This window comes from Patiria miniata, unplaced genomic scaffold (assembly GCF_015706575.1).
Source record: "Patiria miniata isolate m_02_andy unplaced genomic scaffold, ASM1570657v1 HiC_scaffold_1, whole genome shotgun sequence".
NCBI classification, from domain to species: domain Eukaryota; kingdom Metazoa; phylum Echinodermata; class Asteroidea; order Valvatida; family Asterinidae; genus Patiria; species Patiria miniata.
This window is the reverse complement of record NW_024037047.1, coordinates 24,601,404-24,617,202: the sequence shown is the minus strand read 5'-3', so window position 1 is coordinate 24,617,202 and position 15,799 is coordinate 24,601,404. Positions and strand designations below refer to the sequence as shown.

Here is a 15,799-nt window from a genome sequence, read left to right as displayed (position 1 = left end):
TTCAACACATTATGAGGACAAGGCACTTCCAGTAGGCCTGCTTCTGCCTGTTTGACAACTTTTCAGTTTCGTTTATGGCAAAATTATTACTAACGTAATTCATCAAAGACTACACAATGTTATTATAATCTACCTTTTTGCGGTGGTAAATGGAATATTGTCTACCCTTCTTAAATCGTAGAAACCTAGCGCTGAGGTGATGCACAAGGATTACATGTTACATTTTATCCTCATGTTACTAGTTTATGCCCAACCATTTTATAATGTGCCCAAAAAAACCTCCTTTCACTTGATTTGTGTCTCCTTTCACTTGATTTGTGTCTACATGATGCGCTAACAAGGGATCTAAAGAAAAAAACACGGACCGATCTTCACTCACACGATTTATTTGTTACTCTCTTTAGTTACGCCCTAATGCGTAAGTGCTGGGAAGAGGATCCGAACAACAGACCAAGTTTCTCTGAACTGGTTTCTACCCTAAGTGACATGGGTGACAGCAAAATTCAACATGTAAGTATAACCTCAATTTCGCACCAACGTGTTCCTTTTAGATTATTTAGATTGATGAAAATAAACCAAAATATTCATATGTACATTGCAATTGATATCACAATGTTTGATTTACTGGTGTAAATGTTGAACATCCGAGTTTATATAATATATATTTAGAGGTCGAATAAAAGACCCTTACCACTTTGTATGTGCATACACATAACAAGGACATTGTTAATTTCATTTACTTTTCAGACCTATTTTTCGTTTGGCCGAGTGCGTTACGAGAATTTGAGTGCGATCCGGCCCGAGTTTGATGACAACTGAGCAATCGACACCAGCCAGTGTTCCTTTAACTGCGTCAAGCCGTTATGCCCGCAGCCAAAACGATTCGAGATTAGTTGTTATGTTCGTTTTACATTCGTTTTCGAATTAGATTCGAAAAAGAAGTAAAGGAAACGTTCACGGACCGAACACAGGCCTTGAAAACATGAGTTGTTTTTTTTAATTGAACCGCGCTTTTCTGATGCTGAGATTTCATGAAAAAGGATTTAAGAGGATGACACCCATCTTTTTCCAGCATTGTTTTTGTTTGTTTTTTATTATACACTACAATTGCCTCTACAAATCCCCTTTATATCCATTGTGTAAGTTTTCACATATATCATCAAATATACTCAAAGTAATCTAGTAAATATCCATGCGTTGTGAAACGTGTTTACGTGTATTTTACTTTTCACGTTTTTACTAGACTTTTTTTTCCTTAGGCTTACATTAGCGCTCAATATTTGGAATTTTTGGATATTCGCCAAAGTTATATTTGTGCATAACTTTAATTTAAATAGCAATTCATAAGATGGAACCTACTATTGATTTAAAAAGTATACTCAGACTCTAATAGCGTACGATTTCCGTTCAAGTAGAAATTCATAATAACGTCAGTTTTAATGTAGCTAGATAAATTGTACATTAAGTACTTTAGTGTTTTAAGACTCAAGTAGTTTAACACCTTAGTAATTAATTACTTAACACTTTAGCATTAAGGTCTTTGCTAGTATGTTACTACTGCTTCACTACTTCAGAGCTTAGGCCTAAGTAAAGTAGAGTTTAAGATCACCAAAAAGCAACTTTAGCGTATCGTGTTAAATATATGAGTCTAAACTATTTTATCTACAAGGGCAATACAACTGACATACACTTGCAGCAGAATAAAACTAGTATTTTAATTTTTGTTAATTTAAGCAGCAGGCTATTATAGTCTTTACACAATGCACCATCAACCTGATTCATTTCCTAATATGCAAAGATCAAACCTTTCTTACTCTCTTGTTTCCTTAAAACATTAATGGGTTTAGCATTTTGTTATTTACATTTGATTGTTTCCGTTCATTCAAGTGCAAGTGACGTCACTTGAGCGTATATTGGTCGGATAGAGAGCGTGACACGAGCTACTAGGACGTATCAAAAGCAAGCAGAGCTTAGTGTGGGCGCAGTGACGGCGCAGCTGCGGCAGGGACTATTTTGAGTGATTGGGCATGACTGCGGCCCATAGAGAGCGAGCTGAGCGCATCGTAAGCGCGGGATGAGTGCACTATGAGTGTAAGTGTAGCTTTAGCTATTTCCGGCGACTTAATACAGAAAATTGCCACTTTCTTGCGTCCTTGCTGCGATTGTTAAATTTATTAAATATGTTTGGTCGCCGTAAGGTCTCCTTTGAGAGTGCACCCTTAATGTTTTATTCATAAATAACTGACATTTTACCCACACTTATTGATCGAGAGCTTTTAAACGGATTATAAAACACCGACCGACTGGTTTTAAATAGTAGTGCGGTGCCATATTTAATATGGACTCCCATGAAATGCCGCTCTTTATTGGTTGAACGTTTACAAACTTTACTTAGGCATGCGTAATACTAAAAGCGAGTCTGTATTTCATAGGAGACGTATTTCATATGACACCGGCACCGCCACGTTCTGTTTATTCTATTGATATGGTGTACTCCGCTAAAGTTGGCCCCACTGAGCCTACTTGCCCCAAATTGTGCCGACAATCAACCCAAAATATCGTGTAGGCTATATGCACTGATGATGACTGATCTCATCTTCAAGAACAATAGATTTGTAAAGAAAGATGTTAAATGTACTGAAAATCTATATTTCTTTAGTCAGCGTATTGTTGTGGTTTTTTATTTACAAATGACTACGGAAATAAAACATATTGCATATAAATTCGCTTCTAAGCATTTCTTTATTATATACTTTATAACACAGTTTGGTTCATTTTTCTATATTTTCAGTGTTCATTTATAAATATATCGAACCACATGTATTTCAATATTTTCATAAAATGTTCATAACATGGTCATAACAGTTTTCATTTTCATGAAAACTTTACAGATCGCAGTAATTCGACTCGAAACCTGTAGTTTCTTCAAATTGAAAATCCACTGTAGTGATTTCCCTCAGACATGACAATGGGCTTGAGAAGATCACTCACCCCTTTTGCATTAACTGTTTTCTTTGTTCTTTCCCAGAGATAACAATTATTAGAAACAGTGGGTGGGTCACTTACAGGTGTTTAGGGCTGTGGATTTCCCCCTAGATCTATGGTTTTTCAAAGAGCTGTATGGAATTTCCAAGAGTCGTGTGGGTTTTCAAACTTTTTTGGGGTTGATAACTTAGTGCAAGCCAGATGTATATAATGTTATTTGAAACAGTGCTTCCATTGTTCATATGGATCGTTTGCACTGCAGCAACCTTTAAGTAGTGTGTTTTTATTTAACAACATCAAATACACATGAACTCTTATGCATTGACTGTTAATGAATTAACATAATAACACACATACACCTTCATTATGGCCGCTGAATGCAATCGAGCTATAGGATTTGATGGTCACGGAGCACATCACAGGGACCCGTGTTTCCTCAAAGGCCCCAAAGACGGGAAATTGTAGGTTGAGGGAAAACGGAAAATCTTCGTCGGTGTGTTGTGAAGTGAACAAGGAAAAGAATAAACACGGACAGAAGGGCGTACAAAAGCAACTAGCAAAACAAGCAAAAAAACCACACAAATTAAGTTTTAATCCGACTTGTATCCCCATTTTTATTCAATATCAAATCAATACACACAAAGCCAAAATTAAATGTAATGTACAAGCTTTTTGCTCCTGACAATGCATGTGTATTATAAACACATCATTAAGTTTAATTGCGTTGTCGACTGGTTTACGTGTATTTTCCTTTGAATGAATTAGACTTCATTTTGTTCTTCTTTTTTTGCTTGGGCTTAGATTATAGAACTGAATATTTGGCACTTTGTGCGGGATATATGCTTAAACGCTGCGCAATGTAAAATGTTGGCATGAGTTTTAATGGCAAATTTCAGATTTTAATCACATGAATTGTAGTTAAACCTTTCATGAAGAAACGTTCAAATAACGACGGTTGTAATGCAGCCTGGCTGATTGGAACTTTAGTACTTAAGTATTCGATTGCTATAACACTTGATTACTTTTGAAATTTTGCACTTAAGCACTTAAACGTTCATTTGTTTTTAATTAGGCTTTACTATTTTAGCACCTAAATCTTTTCTAAGGAAAGACATTTTAATTTCCTCCCAAAAGTTCCCTTTGCTATTAGGCTTTACTATTTTAGCACCTAAATCTCTTCTAAGGAAGGACATTTTCATTTCCCCCAAAAAGTTCCCTTTGTAGTGTTTTGCTTCTTCATATGAATGTTACATTATAACCTGCTTTATTGTTCATAAAAAAAATACAAACGTCAATAAAACGTAATGACGGTAGAAATACAATTACTGCGGGTAAGCAACATCAACTTAATCGAAAGAAATGTGTTTTAACGATGTTAAATAAGTACAATCTAAATCAGTATTGAGATGACCACACTTGACATAATTCAGTATCCCTTCATACATGAAAACGTACTTACAGAAAACAAAATTGAGCTTACTCTCTTTATTTATTTATTGGTATAAAGGCGTGTTTATATTAAAGAAAACACTTTTCTATATATTGGACATCGGCAACCTCTGCGAAAAGGTTTATTGTTAGTGTTTCTGTGCCTCCGAAACAAAAGCAAGTTATATTAGTTACAAATGTACTGCACAATGTATTTGTTCAGAATGATATTATTCCAAAACAATTGACATCTAAATATTTGAGTGAAACTTCAAAATGTCCCCGGAGAGCAACTTTAAGGTATATTATAGCCAATAACTCTAAAGCTTACATACAAAACGAGAATTACATAACCAAGCAATATAGTAACACACTTAAAGCCAAACACTACTGATTATAGGTTGGTTTAGAGGAATTAAACAGAACACTATAATTTTGTTGACACATCTTACCATCACCCAGCTTCCTGCCTTCCTTCCTTTTTACATTTTATTGCTTCCGTATTGTAACCTCAATCGTCCTTCCATAAAGGTAGTCACTCCCCCCCCCCCCCCCCCCCCCCGCCTATATCCTGCTCATAAGATTGCTCAAATTGAACTATAATTAGCATTATAAGTTCAGATTGCAAATATCCTTGTTTCATAACTCATCTCCTTGGGGGACAAATCTAAAATTGGTGCCACGTTTAACTTGAGGATTACGACTATATTAATTAAAGATATATTCTTCATGTATCTTATCCAGTGGCGGATCGGGGGTCCCCCTCCTGCATGTTCGGTCGCTAACTTATGTAATGAAACTATAAAAATGGGGCGAAAAACTTAATGGAATTCTTCAGTTCCTAAATTTATTCTGAAATCGCCTTAGCATACAGGAGAAAGCATCGTAGATTTCAAAAATTTCCGGCGGATGACTTCACTCAACTCCTCCCCCCCCCCCACTTCTAGATCTAGATCTTCCACTTTTATCGATCATTTATGTCTTCGACGAATTACTAGCACACTTACTTGGGGATTTTTTGAGTTGCTGTTGGAATTTGTGAGATTTTTCTTCGTTTACATGTGTTTATTTTTGGACAAAATAGGCAGTCCTTATAATCTCACAATTGCGCATGTATATGGATGTCAGCGCATGGAGTTTTAAACCTCGGTATTTTTATGGCACTGGTATCTTGTTGTGCAGGGAACTGGTCTTGATTGTAAAAAGGAAAACTGCTAGATATTTTGTGTATGCATATGCGTAGATCTGGTTACCACCAAAGTCCCCGAGACAATGGGCTATTTTTATTACTTTTTTTAAATGTAAGATGCGTACGCTGTTCTTAAATGTCGTTCGTAGGTCATTTCACCAACAAATCCTCAATGAAACGTATGCAGATGTATGACCTACAGCATGCTACTTTCTTGCATGCTACTTTCTTTATGTGTTTCACTGCTATGTCTTCCTTTCTTTCTTTTTGTTTATGTGTTTTCCCAATATCTTTCTGTATGTGTTTATACAAAAACAATTAACTTGAAAGGAAATTGCAAGAATCAAGTAAAATTTCAATCAAGTAAACTGTTTAACTCTCCATCAAAGAATTCACAGGCCAGCGACGGTTGTTCCAATTATTTTCGAGAATCCTGGTCCCTTTTTCTTCTGCTTAGGGAGTTTCAAGGACGCCATTCTTGCCTTCAGTCTTTCCATGTTGCTGATGTCGAGGTCTTCCAGATTTGGCATGATTTTCGGGTTTTTTATATTTTGTTCGAACTCCTCATGAGTGTTGTCCTGTATTCTTTGTTCTTTAACACGGGCCGAAAGATGAAAAGATTTCACAAAATGGAAGTATTTCAAGCTGTTGCTGAGGAATTTTACAAACGTCTCAGCAGGTGCTCCATGCAGCAGATACAGTGTCTTCAATCTTCCCCACGAGTATTCGCCGTCCTTCTTCATTTCCCTCTGAACACGATCAAACCCTTCATCAGTTACTTTGTACAGAGACAGTCTGAGATCCGTCAACTTTCTGCACTCACGTAGCAGTAAATTTGTTACCGCCACAAAGGCTCTGTCATCGAACTGCTTATTCAGACGAAGATCCAGCTTCTTGAAGTTTGGGAGTTGGTCAGCACTGTTCGCCAAGTCGCAAATAGCTTTTGAACTCAGAATCGTCCCAACCAGAACCAGACTCTCCAGCATTTCCAGACGAGGAAGGTAGCGAGCCAAGTCTCTTGCTGCACCCGATGAGTAGCACTCCCCTACCTGTGACTCTAAGAACTCCTGTAGACCGAAATACCGCACATTGTGTAGGACACTGATGTCTGACTCGTCAGGAGGAAACTGTGGCATGTCTTGGTTGCTGAATGTTATCCTCTCACGCAGCTTTTTGAGTACATGTTCCCCATTCTTAATGTCATTCATACGACACGATTCAACATCCCCATTAACTGACCATTCGGTAGATTCAGCTTCATTAGCATCCTCACCACCGGGGGCACTTGCTTCGGATTGTGATTGTGTTGGAAGCGATAAATCATCACATTTGTTTTCCTCACCTGATTGAGGCTCTTGTGCTGGGCCTCTTCCCTGGTGGATTCCACTTGTATCTGTGTGGTTGTCTTCTGGGTTTGTTTCCACTGTTATCTGCTTCTCATATCCTTTTTGACCGGGAGCAAAGTATTCAATGTATTCTTGAAGTTCTAGCCAGTCATATCGACCAATTCGTAATAATTCAACCGACTTCACATTCAGCTTGCTCTTATCTTCAGGCTGAGCATATTTGAGTAGGTATGACATCAGATGCAGTTTGTAACTCGATATCCCAATTAAGCGGACCCTCCAGTCAGGAAAGATCGATTTCAGCTTCTTGTTCAAGGCGCCCTCACACTGCCCCTCGAAATTCAGCTGGAGACACAACTCTACGAACTTCTGCAATTGCAGCACAACATGGAGGGGACTAACCTGACTGTATCCCCTGTTAATGATCTTTGCACAACAATCAACAAGAGCTTCTCTGTCAAACTGATTATCTTGGATGGCAAACTGGAATATATTTGCAATCTTCGTGTGGTCAATCTCTGGGATGTCATCGACCAATTGTCCAACCTTTCTTTTGGTCCACCGAGCGACAAACTGAGCAACGCAAAGCTCCTCAAGAATCTCCAAGACAAAATATACTCTTTCTACTTTAGGGCTTGTCAGGGGAGTGAGCTCTGTATCCTGGCTCATATGATCTTGTTCGGTTTGCTTGTTTCCCTTTCTTGTGCAACAAAGAAACCCTCTCGTACTCCTTACTTCTGATACCTCAGAACGAACTCTCTCAATGCTTTTTTTCTTGGACTCAACCTTGGACTCAACCTGAAACGGACGAAGAAATCCAAGGGCCATTGCAACATCCAAGACATGCTCTCCATTTTCTGACATATTCAAGAAGTCCTCTTTCGAAAAGTCTGCATCGTTCGGGCATTTGATAAGCAGTTTTGAATAAACCACTCTACCAAGCTCTTCCAAAAAGTTCACTTGGTCTTTCGTGGGAAGACTGGGTTGGTTTCCCTCAGAGACACCTTCATCTAGAGTTTTGTTCTTGTTTACCATATTTTCGACCAATGTGAGGAACATCTTTGCCATGGTATCGTCGGGTTTGAAGGCTTCTCCTTTTGTCAATATTGAGATCTGACAGAGAGCTACCAAAACAGCTGGGAGACATGATACCTTCGGTTCTAGACTCTCCTTTTTCAGATATCGATGAAGGTTACGTTTCTTTCTTTTTTTGTGTATGTCTGCCGTCAAACCTGTTTCTGGTTCAGCGTCACTCTTGACAGCAGTATCCAAAACCACGGTGACGTATTCGATAGCATTTCTGAGCGCAAAGCCGGTAATAGTGATGTGGCGCATGTCATATTTTCGTGAGGTAGCTGTTGCCAGCTCTGAGTTTCTAGTCGTCAAAACTAATTGACAGCAAGGGAATTCATTGTCGGCCACTATTTTCATGATTGTGTCAATGTCGTCCTTGTCATTACAGTCATCTACCAAAATTGTCAGGTTGCTTTTGTCTCGTGCGTAGTGTGCATTAATGGATTTGGCCGAAATGTTTGCATCTTTTGGAAGCATGCATTCTACGACTGCTTCACCGATGGTTTTAGCTTTAATAAGCAACCAAGCTGGGACAAGAACAACTATCTGATCACTACCCCACAGTGCACGTTGCCTTCCCATGGCCCAGTCGTATATCAGTCTGTACAAAAAAGTAGTCTTACCACAACCCCGTCTACCTTGTATTATAGCATGCTTACTGGCCAATTCTGGAATACCATCATCAAAGATATCAGATTCTGAGTCTAATTGATACTTTACCGTGATTCCTACATATGAGACATTAGCGAACATCTCTAGGGGTTTGTAGACTGTGTCTATGGGTGCGAAGCTTGCATCATCCAGGTCAATCCATGGGGTAATAGGAATTCTGCTAAGTTTGCTGATCACAAAGGATTTAACCTTCTTGGCAAGTGTCATTAAACCCAGCTCCATGACGGGGTCTGTAAAAAAAATCGAGAGGGAATATCATCAGGGTATATTTGAACACAATTGCCCTGCAGAGAACATGAACTCATAAATGCATCGTACAGAGTTGTAATACAACACAATGTTCGCGTATTAGGTGATTTAGGTCATAAAGGTTTCTGTTTTAGACATTGGAAGGTAAAATGTATTAACATCGTCTTTTAATGTGATACAGATTAAACTGTTATCCTGATGAGCTATTTTCAAAACAGAAAGGACAATGCCCATATGAATATTTTAAAAGGAATTTCAATGTGACCCTCAAGTTGCAACATTTCAAAATTCTGTAACTACTTGCTCCCCTGGAGACTTCCCTTACAAACCTTCGAAATTGTTCCTACCGAGTTCATGCACCGTTATGTGGTCACCTTTCTCATTGTCTTCTCTGTGATGCAAAGATCGTCGACGCCGCTTCCACATCAGGAAAACAACAATCCCAAGAAGAACGATGACGAATAAAGGCACGCACACAGCGATGGCGGTGACATTAAACTGTTCAGGGTTACCGTTTGAATCTAATGCACACAAAGAATAAAATGACAGTAATGGTCACACAGTGGGTCTGCTTTCCCCATGGAAGACAGCAGTGGATATATTTGACAAATCAGCAGGACAGAAAATCAAACCCCGGACGGCAAAATGTGTATGATCAAAACAAAATACTATTTACGACAACTAAATATATTAAACAAAAAGAAATTTACAAATTACTTCAATTGAATTATGCCACTCTATCGATTACTTATACTTTGGGTGACGGATACTCAACTATATCACTGCATTATCAGGATCCTGTATTAAGTATCATACGGCCGTTTCCAATACCCCAAAACAATTGCAATTCACACCCTAAATGTTCAATGTTCAAACCCTTTGAAAGGACTTGCTGAGTCAACAGTTCACAGTTGTGACACGGGTGGCCAAGTTGAAGTGCCAGTCACACACAACCCCTCCAGCGTATTGACGCTCCCAATGAGGTCAATAAACTCCGGTCTTGGGGAACATGGATGACTTTTTTGGGCCTTGGAATATGGCTTGAAGCTTGACGGTCCACACGGGAAACGGTTGTGCCTTCCGAATACTCCTCCGGATTTTCCTGGTAGACCGTGAGTCTTAGGATTGACCAAGTCTTGTTCACACAGAACTATCTGGTTCCCTTAGAACCTAAGAATTTTCTATTTCCACGGGGAAAGCCCTTTAAAGAAAAAAAATTCAAACAGTTTTCCACTTTCACTGAAGCCCGTTCAGTGAAAGTTGAATCGAATTACACTATTTCCCTCCAATACATGTACATCATAGAGTAATTTCTTTGGTCAAACTTCCTTAAACAAACTCAAAGAAATCACTTACAATTCACTTATACAAAATAAGACAATCAAAATGTAAGTAAATATCACCCAATAAGATAAACTTACAATTTTGAGAACTGGCTCTGGCTTGGCTTGAGGGCCGCGCCCTATGTACAATACACGCAGTATATGTACAGCACCACACAGGTTGACTACCCATGAATACACAACACAGGCTGAGATGGTAGTGCCTATCAGCACACATACCTAGGTATGCCTTGAAACCCAAAATCACTCAAGCATTGATTTAATTTACTTAAATTAGATAACACTACTCTCTGCATCTTTGCTTTGAACAGCTTAACAAACTCTCGGTGCGGGGGGGGGGTAGAATAAGGAACAGGTCTTGCTCTATTACTCCTTGACTTGAATAAACCCAATTATGAATAAACAATTGCAACATGATATAAACCTATAAATCACATCTTGTGATAGTAATACAATTAACATATTGACTTTAGTAATAGAAGATTACATGATTTGGTATCTATTAAACAATGGCCTGTATGTATGTTAATTCCACCGACGGTTTTACTCAAGAATGTTTTTCAGTAATATGCAAAAGCCTACAGGACGATGACTCTGCATCGCGGATAGGGAATGTATTTGTCGATGCTCATTGGATTTTAACATGGCTCATCATAGTTTTTTTCCCCCGTCAACATTTTTTGAGCTGATGTTTTTCATCGAGCTCCTATATATCTAAAATGCAGCCGTCCTTTTCCTTTCAAAAATAAAAAAACACATATATTTTTGAATATGACAAGGCTAACATCAGGAAGACATGGCTCCAAGATATGACGGAATCATTATGTGAATGACGCATTAAGGTCACAGACAATAATCTCAAGCGTTTATCATGAGAACAATTATGGGAACATTGATGACATGAACTTACTCTCTGTAAACACATCAACATATGACCTGATCAGATCGTCAGTTGCTGGGAAGACATGACACCAGTATCTGACGTCACCATCTTGGAAACAGTTATTAAGGAGCAGAGCGCCCTCCATTGTTATGCCGAGGCAGTCCTCTACCTGATAATATATCTTTTTGGGACCATCTGGTAGATTCAGCGTGCCAATCACAGTGGTATATGGCTCTGGATCAGGGTCGCCAAAGGACCAGAACAAAGTTGCTTTGGCTGTCAAGGGGATGTCTGAGAAAGCCGGACATTGAAGAGAAAATCTACTAATAGGTTTAAAGGTCACGTTGTCACCTTCCACAGCGATGCCGTCGTCTAATGGAAAGCGATCCCCTGCAATGAAACAGCAAAAAAAAAACATGTTAAAAATCATGCTCACAAATCAGTTACCGTCAAATTGAAGAGAAAAAAACCTTTACATCATTGAATTTACATCATGCAATATGTACACATACCTATCACTCGGATCTCTACATCCATCAGATTTTCATCTCCCACAGCACATCGATACACTCCAGCATGGTCATCATCAACCGACTGAATCATCAAACCAAAGTCACTGGCGAGGTCGAATTCAGGACTAGAATCTACGACACCAGTCGACAGGTTGTAACTAAGGACTTGTCGATCTGGGTTGTCGAGCTTACGCCACTCCACCTCACAAGCTGTGGTGCCAGGTGTCCAGCTCAGGCAAGGGAGTATCTGCTGCGTGTCATTTCGCAGGTAGAAAGATCTTTCTGATGCCTTCAGTGCATCACTAGCTGATTCCACTTCATCTACTTCAAAGTCATTAAGAGGAAATTGTTAAAACACTTTTGTGAATGGACAAAGGAAGAATTTATAATAGTACCAAAGGTCAGGAACATCAATTCAGAGAATTGCTCTGTTTTTTATTACTTTGTATTGATTTGTGTGTAGATGTGGAAATTTCTTAAGTAACACTAGACTTTTCTGTCGACTTACATACTTTTGGCATTACCTAGTATCTGGACATTGGTGTCGCAATTTCTGACGGTACCATCTGACTGGAACACGTGACACCAGAATCTCTGTGTATCTTGTACGTCATTCAGGGAGTTGACTGTAAGTGAAGCGTCGCTACCAATGCTGCAACTGGCGCCATGTTGGATCTGCAGGGTAGCACCATCAGAGAAACGTGCACCAATTATGTGTGTATCTGTAGTGACGTCCTCTCCCGTTGACCAATAAACTACGTCTGGTGCCTGTGACGCGCACTCACACGGTAGCGTCTTTCTGCGTCCACGCTGAAAACTCGATGTGGATGATGCCTCACTTGTGCTGGCTGGAAAAAAGTTTCCTGAAATATATTAAAATATAAATACACATGATCAGTTGATACACATGATCAGTTGATCCATAGAGCCTACAATTAAATGTTTAAAATCTATAATGCCAACTGTACTCATGTTCATTTCTGCAGCACAGGGCACCCTCATGGGTTTTTTATGTGCACATAATTTGTTTCTATTTGACTCTTTCAATTTTCAAGAATTTCTTAATGATTTACAGAACAGCCATTCTTAAAAAAAAAACCACAGGCTTACAGAGGTATAAATCAAGATTAGAATGAATACCTCGATCACATCAGAGATTAACTTAATGTATTGGAATGTTTGCAAAGTGAATGGGAAACCCATAATATGATGTGCGAGTGATCGTTGTCAACTCCTCGACTCACTCTTCTTAAAACCCCAAAAGAACCATAATGGGGGTTGGGGTGTTCAAAGCATATCTCTGTGTCAACTTAAGACTTCTCAATTTTGCTGCAGACTTTGCTGATTCCAATCTTACATCAATAACGTCTACCTGTAAAGCTGATTTTACTTACCAATGACCCTAATGTCAACTTCTCCAATTCTGTCCTCCGTTGAAGCAGTCACGACCTCGCACAGGTATCTACCTCCATCCATGTCATCAACACCTTGTATAACGAGGCTGAAGTCGGACCTTATGTCGAATCGCTCTCTGCCTGGGATGACTTCACCAGAAAAGAGGCTGACGAGACGTATTGTGGATGGATCCTCCATGTTCTCCCCTTTGTACCAAATCACCCCATCAAGTTCTTCATTGCGACGGAGTTCTGGGCATGGCAGAAGGTGCCAGACTCCACGTTGCACGTTCCTTGACCGACCGAACACGTTCTGGACTCTCCTTGCTGAAGAAAATATCAGGTAATTCAAGTACATAACTAAGGCCAAAAATAAAGTCTCCGGTTTCTGGTATGGAGCTTGTCCAAAAAGTGGTGCGGCGACGCTGCTTTTTTGCTCCAAATGTCGGCTGATGACTGCAAATGGTGCCTGACTAAACTTAGTGCAAATATATGGGAGTCCAGAGAGGCCACATAAAGCTCATTCTCGATCATAACCCCATCTAAAAACACGTTAAAATTGTGAAGCAGCAGGATTCCAGTCAAACCAGTGAGTTTGGTGGTTTTGAGACATCATCTTTCAATGAAAAACAAACTTTTTCATCTTGCCGACACGCATGGCTACGGCGACGCGCGCGCATACCAGAAACCGGAGACTTTTTTTTGGCCTAAGAGGGTAAAGAGACGTTTTACCAGATTTTTGTTTAGTTTTCCGAAAAGGTTGCTCATTTACCCTGACAATAAAATTCAGTATGCTGATAGGTGCGTTCATCTAGGTTTACCCCCTTTTAAAAAACAGACTCCATTTTCTTTCAACTGCGTTTGTTGTTTAATTATTGTAAAACAATTTGACATTCCTTTAAATAATTACATTGCTGTTAATGTTGGACACAATGATGTTGTGAAGTTTCACCATCAAAGAACCATGTGTAATGCATACTGCTCACCATTATCTTTTTCATAGATTCCCTAGATTATGGGAGGCATTACCGACAGCTGTCCAAGACTTGGTTGTTTTTGGATTATCGTCATTTACAAATTCGCTAAGGAAACATTTATTGACCCCGGGTTCAGGAGATACTAAAGCAAATTGCCTAGAGTTTTATCTACAATATGTTAGGTACATAATATTGGGTGAGGCAGCATTACATCAGAAAATATCAAGCTGTCTTCATCGCAAGTCTCCCATTAAAAATGATAATACATAAAGACAAAAGAGAACCCCCAAAACAGACAAAATAATGACACAACTTTTATAAGAGTGTTATAGATTCTCTTAAATATAAACTGTCTCAGAAGTGTAAAAGGACATCTTTGTGTGTCACGAGTGCTCTTAAAATTGAGATGCATGTGCATTTTAACAGCCTATTGGATCAAGATGGATTCCATCTGCGCGTACAAATATGAGCGTGAGCATGGTACTGCCTCAAAAAAAATGCAAAACGATAAACTCAGTGATCAATTTTGAAAAAAAAAACATTTACCGAATCCTTGTGTTTCTTATAGAAAGATTGCTAAAAGAAACAACAGTGAAACTTAAATCTTGTGGCTGTGGACTCACCTTGCTGAAGTGTTAAAGTTGAACAATGTTGAATCATCACTTTACAACATTTTTAATGTTGAATTAACATTGTAACTGTTGGTTTTAACATTTAAAATGCTGGATTTAACAAAGTGTGGTCACTGACCGACCTCTTAAAAACCCTCCGGCGCAGAATCTAGCCCTTTTGGGGACCCAATTTGGTTAATTACCTTAATTAAAGAAAAAATTCAAACCAATTCTGGTGATCTTCCATCTAATCCTAGCAAGAGACACCCTCTACGGATTTATGCAGTCACCTTTAGTGTGTGACCCCGGGTCAGGCATATCTGAGCATGACAATCTGGGCTAAGGACCGACGCAATTTTTGCCCATCCGGGGATCACCATATACATGCGCACAAAACAACTCCGACGCAATTTCTGCCCACCCGGGGACCCACCATATACATGTGCACAAACAAGGTCACTTGCGAGTAGACAGTGCACGGCTTGACCACAGACTATGTATACAAATACACCTCCTTAGTCTACAGACATAGCAAGATTGTGTTCATGTGGATACAGTGTTGTGTAGCCTCAAACCGTGGCGCTAAATATTTGGGTCCCCGGGGGACCCCTTACAGCAAGTGTGTTACTAAATGGGCTTTCTGCGTCGGAGGGTTAAAGTGTTGAATTCAAAACTTCATTTGTTTTTAGAGTGTTCAGACTTTCAAGTGGTAACCCTGTTATCATACCTCTTTCTCCGTCGGAAACATACAATGGGGGTCCAAAAACTAGAGCTCATACGCGCGTGCCCGGGAAGGGGCGGATCCAGGAATTGTTGCAGGTGAGGTCAGGCCCGTCAGACTGTGTTATGTTCGATTGGTGCGGACAGGCGGACATAATGCGGCACATTTTTACTGATAAAATAATTGTTAAAAGGGGAATACATGTACATGTACCTTTTTTTCCTGGATCCGCACCTGATAGTTCATTCAGCTCAAACAAACTGGAATGGGTTCATGTGTACGTTTAAATTGTGATTAGAACTACAGATAATAAAGCCACTCACCCGATCCACTGGGACATATGTTGTACTGCGCAGCGCAAAATCTGAGAAAGACCAAAACCCAAACACCGATGTGGTCCATAATGCTTTAACTG

General features: G+C 39.4%; 1 protein-coding gene across 1 annotated transcript; it reads right to left on the bottom strand.

Moving 5' to 3' along the window:
- Nucleotides 1-5,994: 5,994 nt before the first annotated feature.
- On the bottom strand, nt 5,995-15,799 carry LOC119731983. Its single transcript, XM_038205328.1, has 7 exons — nt 15,708-15,799; nt 13,076-13,402; nt 12,206-12,544; nt 11,682-12,002; nt 11,197-11,559; nt 9,291-9,464; nt 5,995-8,924 (listed from the first exon to the last, which is right to left on the bottom strand). The coding sequence occupies exons 1-7, from the start codon at nt 15,784-15,786 to the stop codon at nt 5,995-5,997; spliced, it is 4,533 nt and encodes a 1,510-aa protein (XP_038061256.1). The 5' UTR covers nt 15,787-15,799.

Coding starts and splice junctions, on each gene's coding strand:
- LOC119731983 (XM_038205328.1), bottom strand. CDS start 15,786: ATGGACCACATCGGTGTTTGGGTTTTGGTCTTTCTCAGATTTTGCGCT. Junction 12,545..13,075: donor AGTTGACATTAGGGTCATTG/GTAAGTAAAATC, acceptor AATATATTTCAG/GAAACTTTTTTCCAGCCAGC. Junction 11,560..11,681: donor TGTAGAGATCCGAGTGATAG/GTATGTGTACAT, acceptor GTTTCATTGCAG/GGGATCGCTTTCCATTAGAC.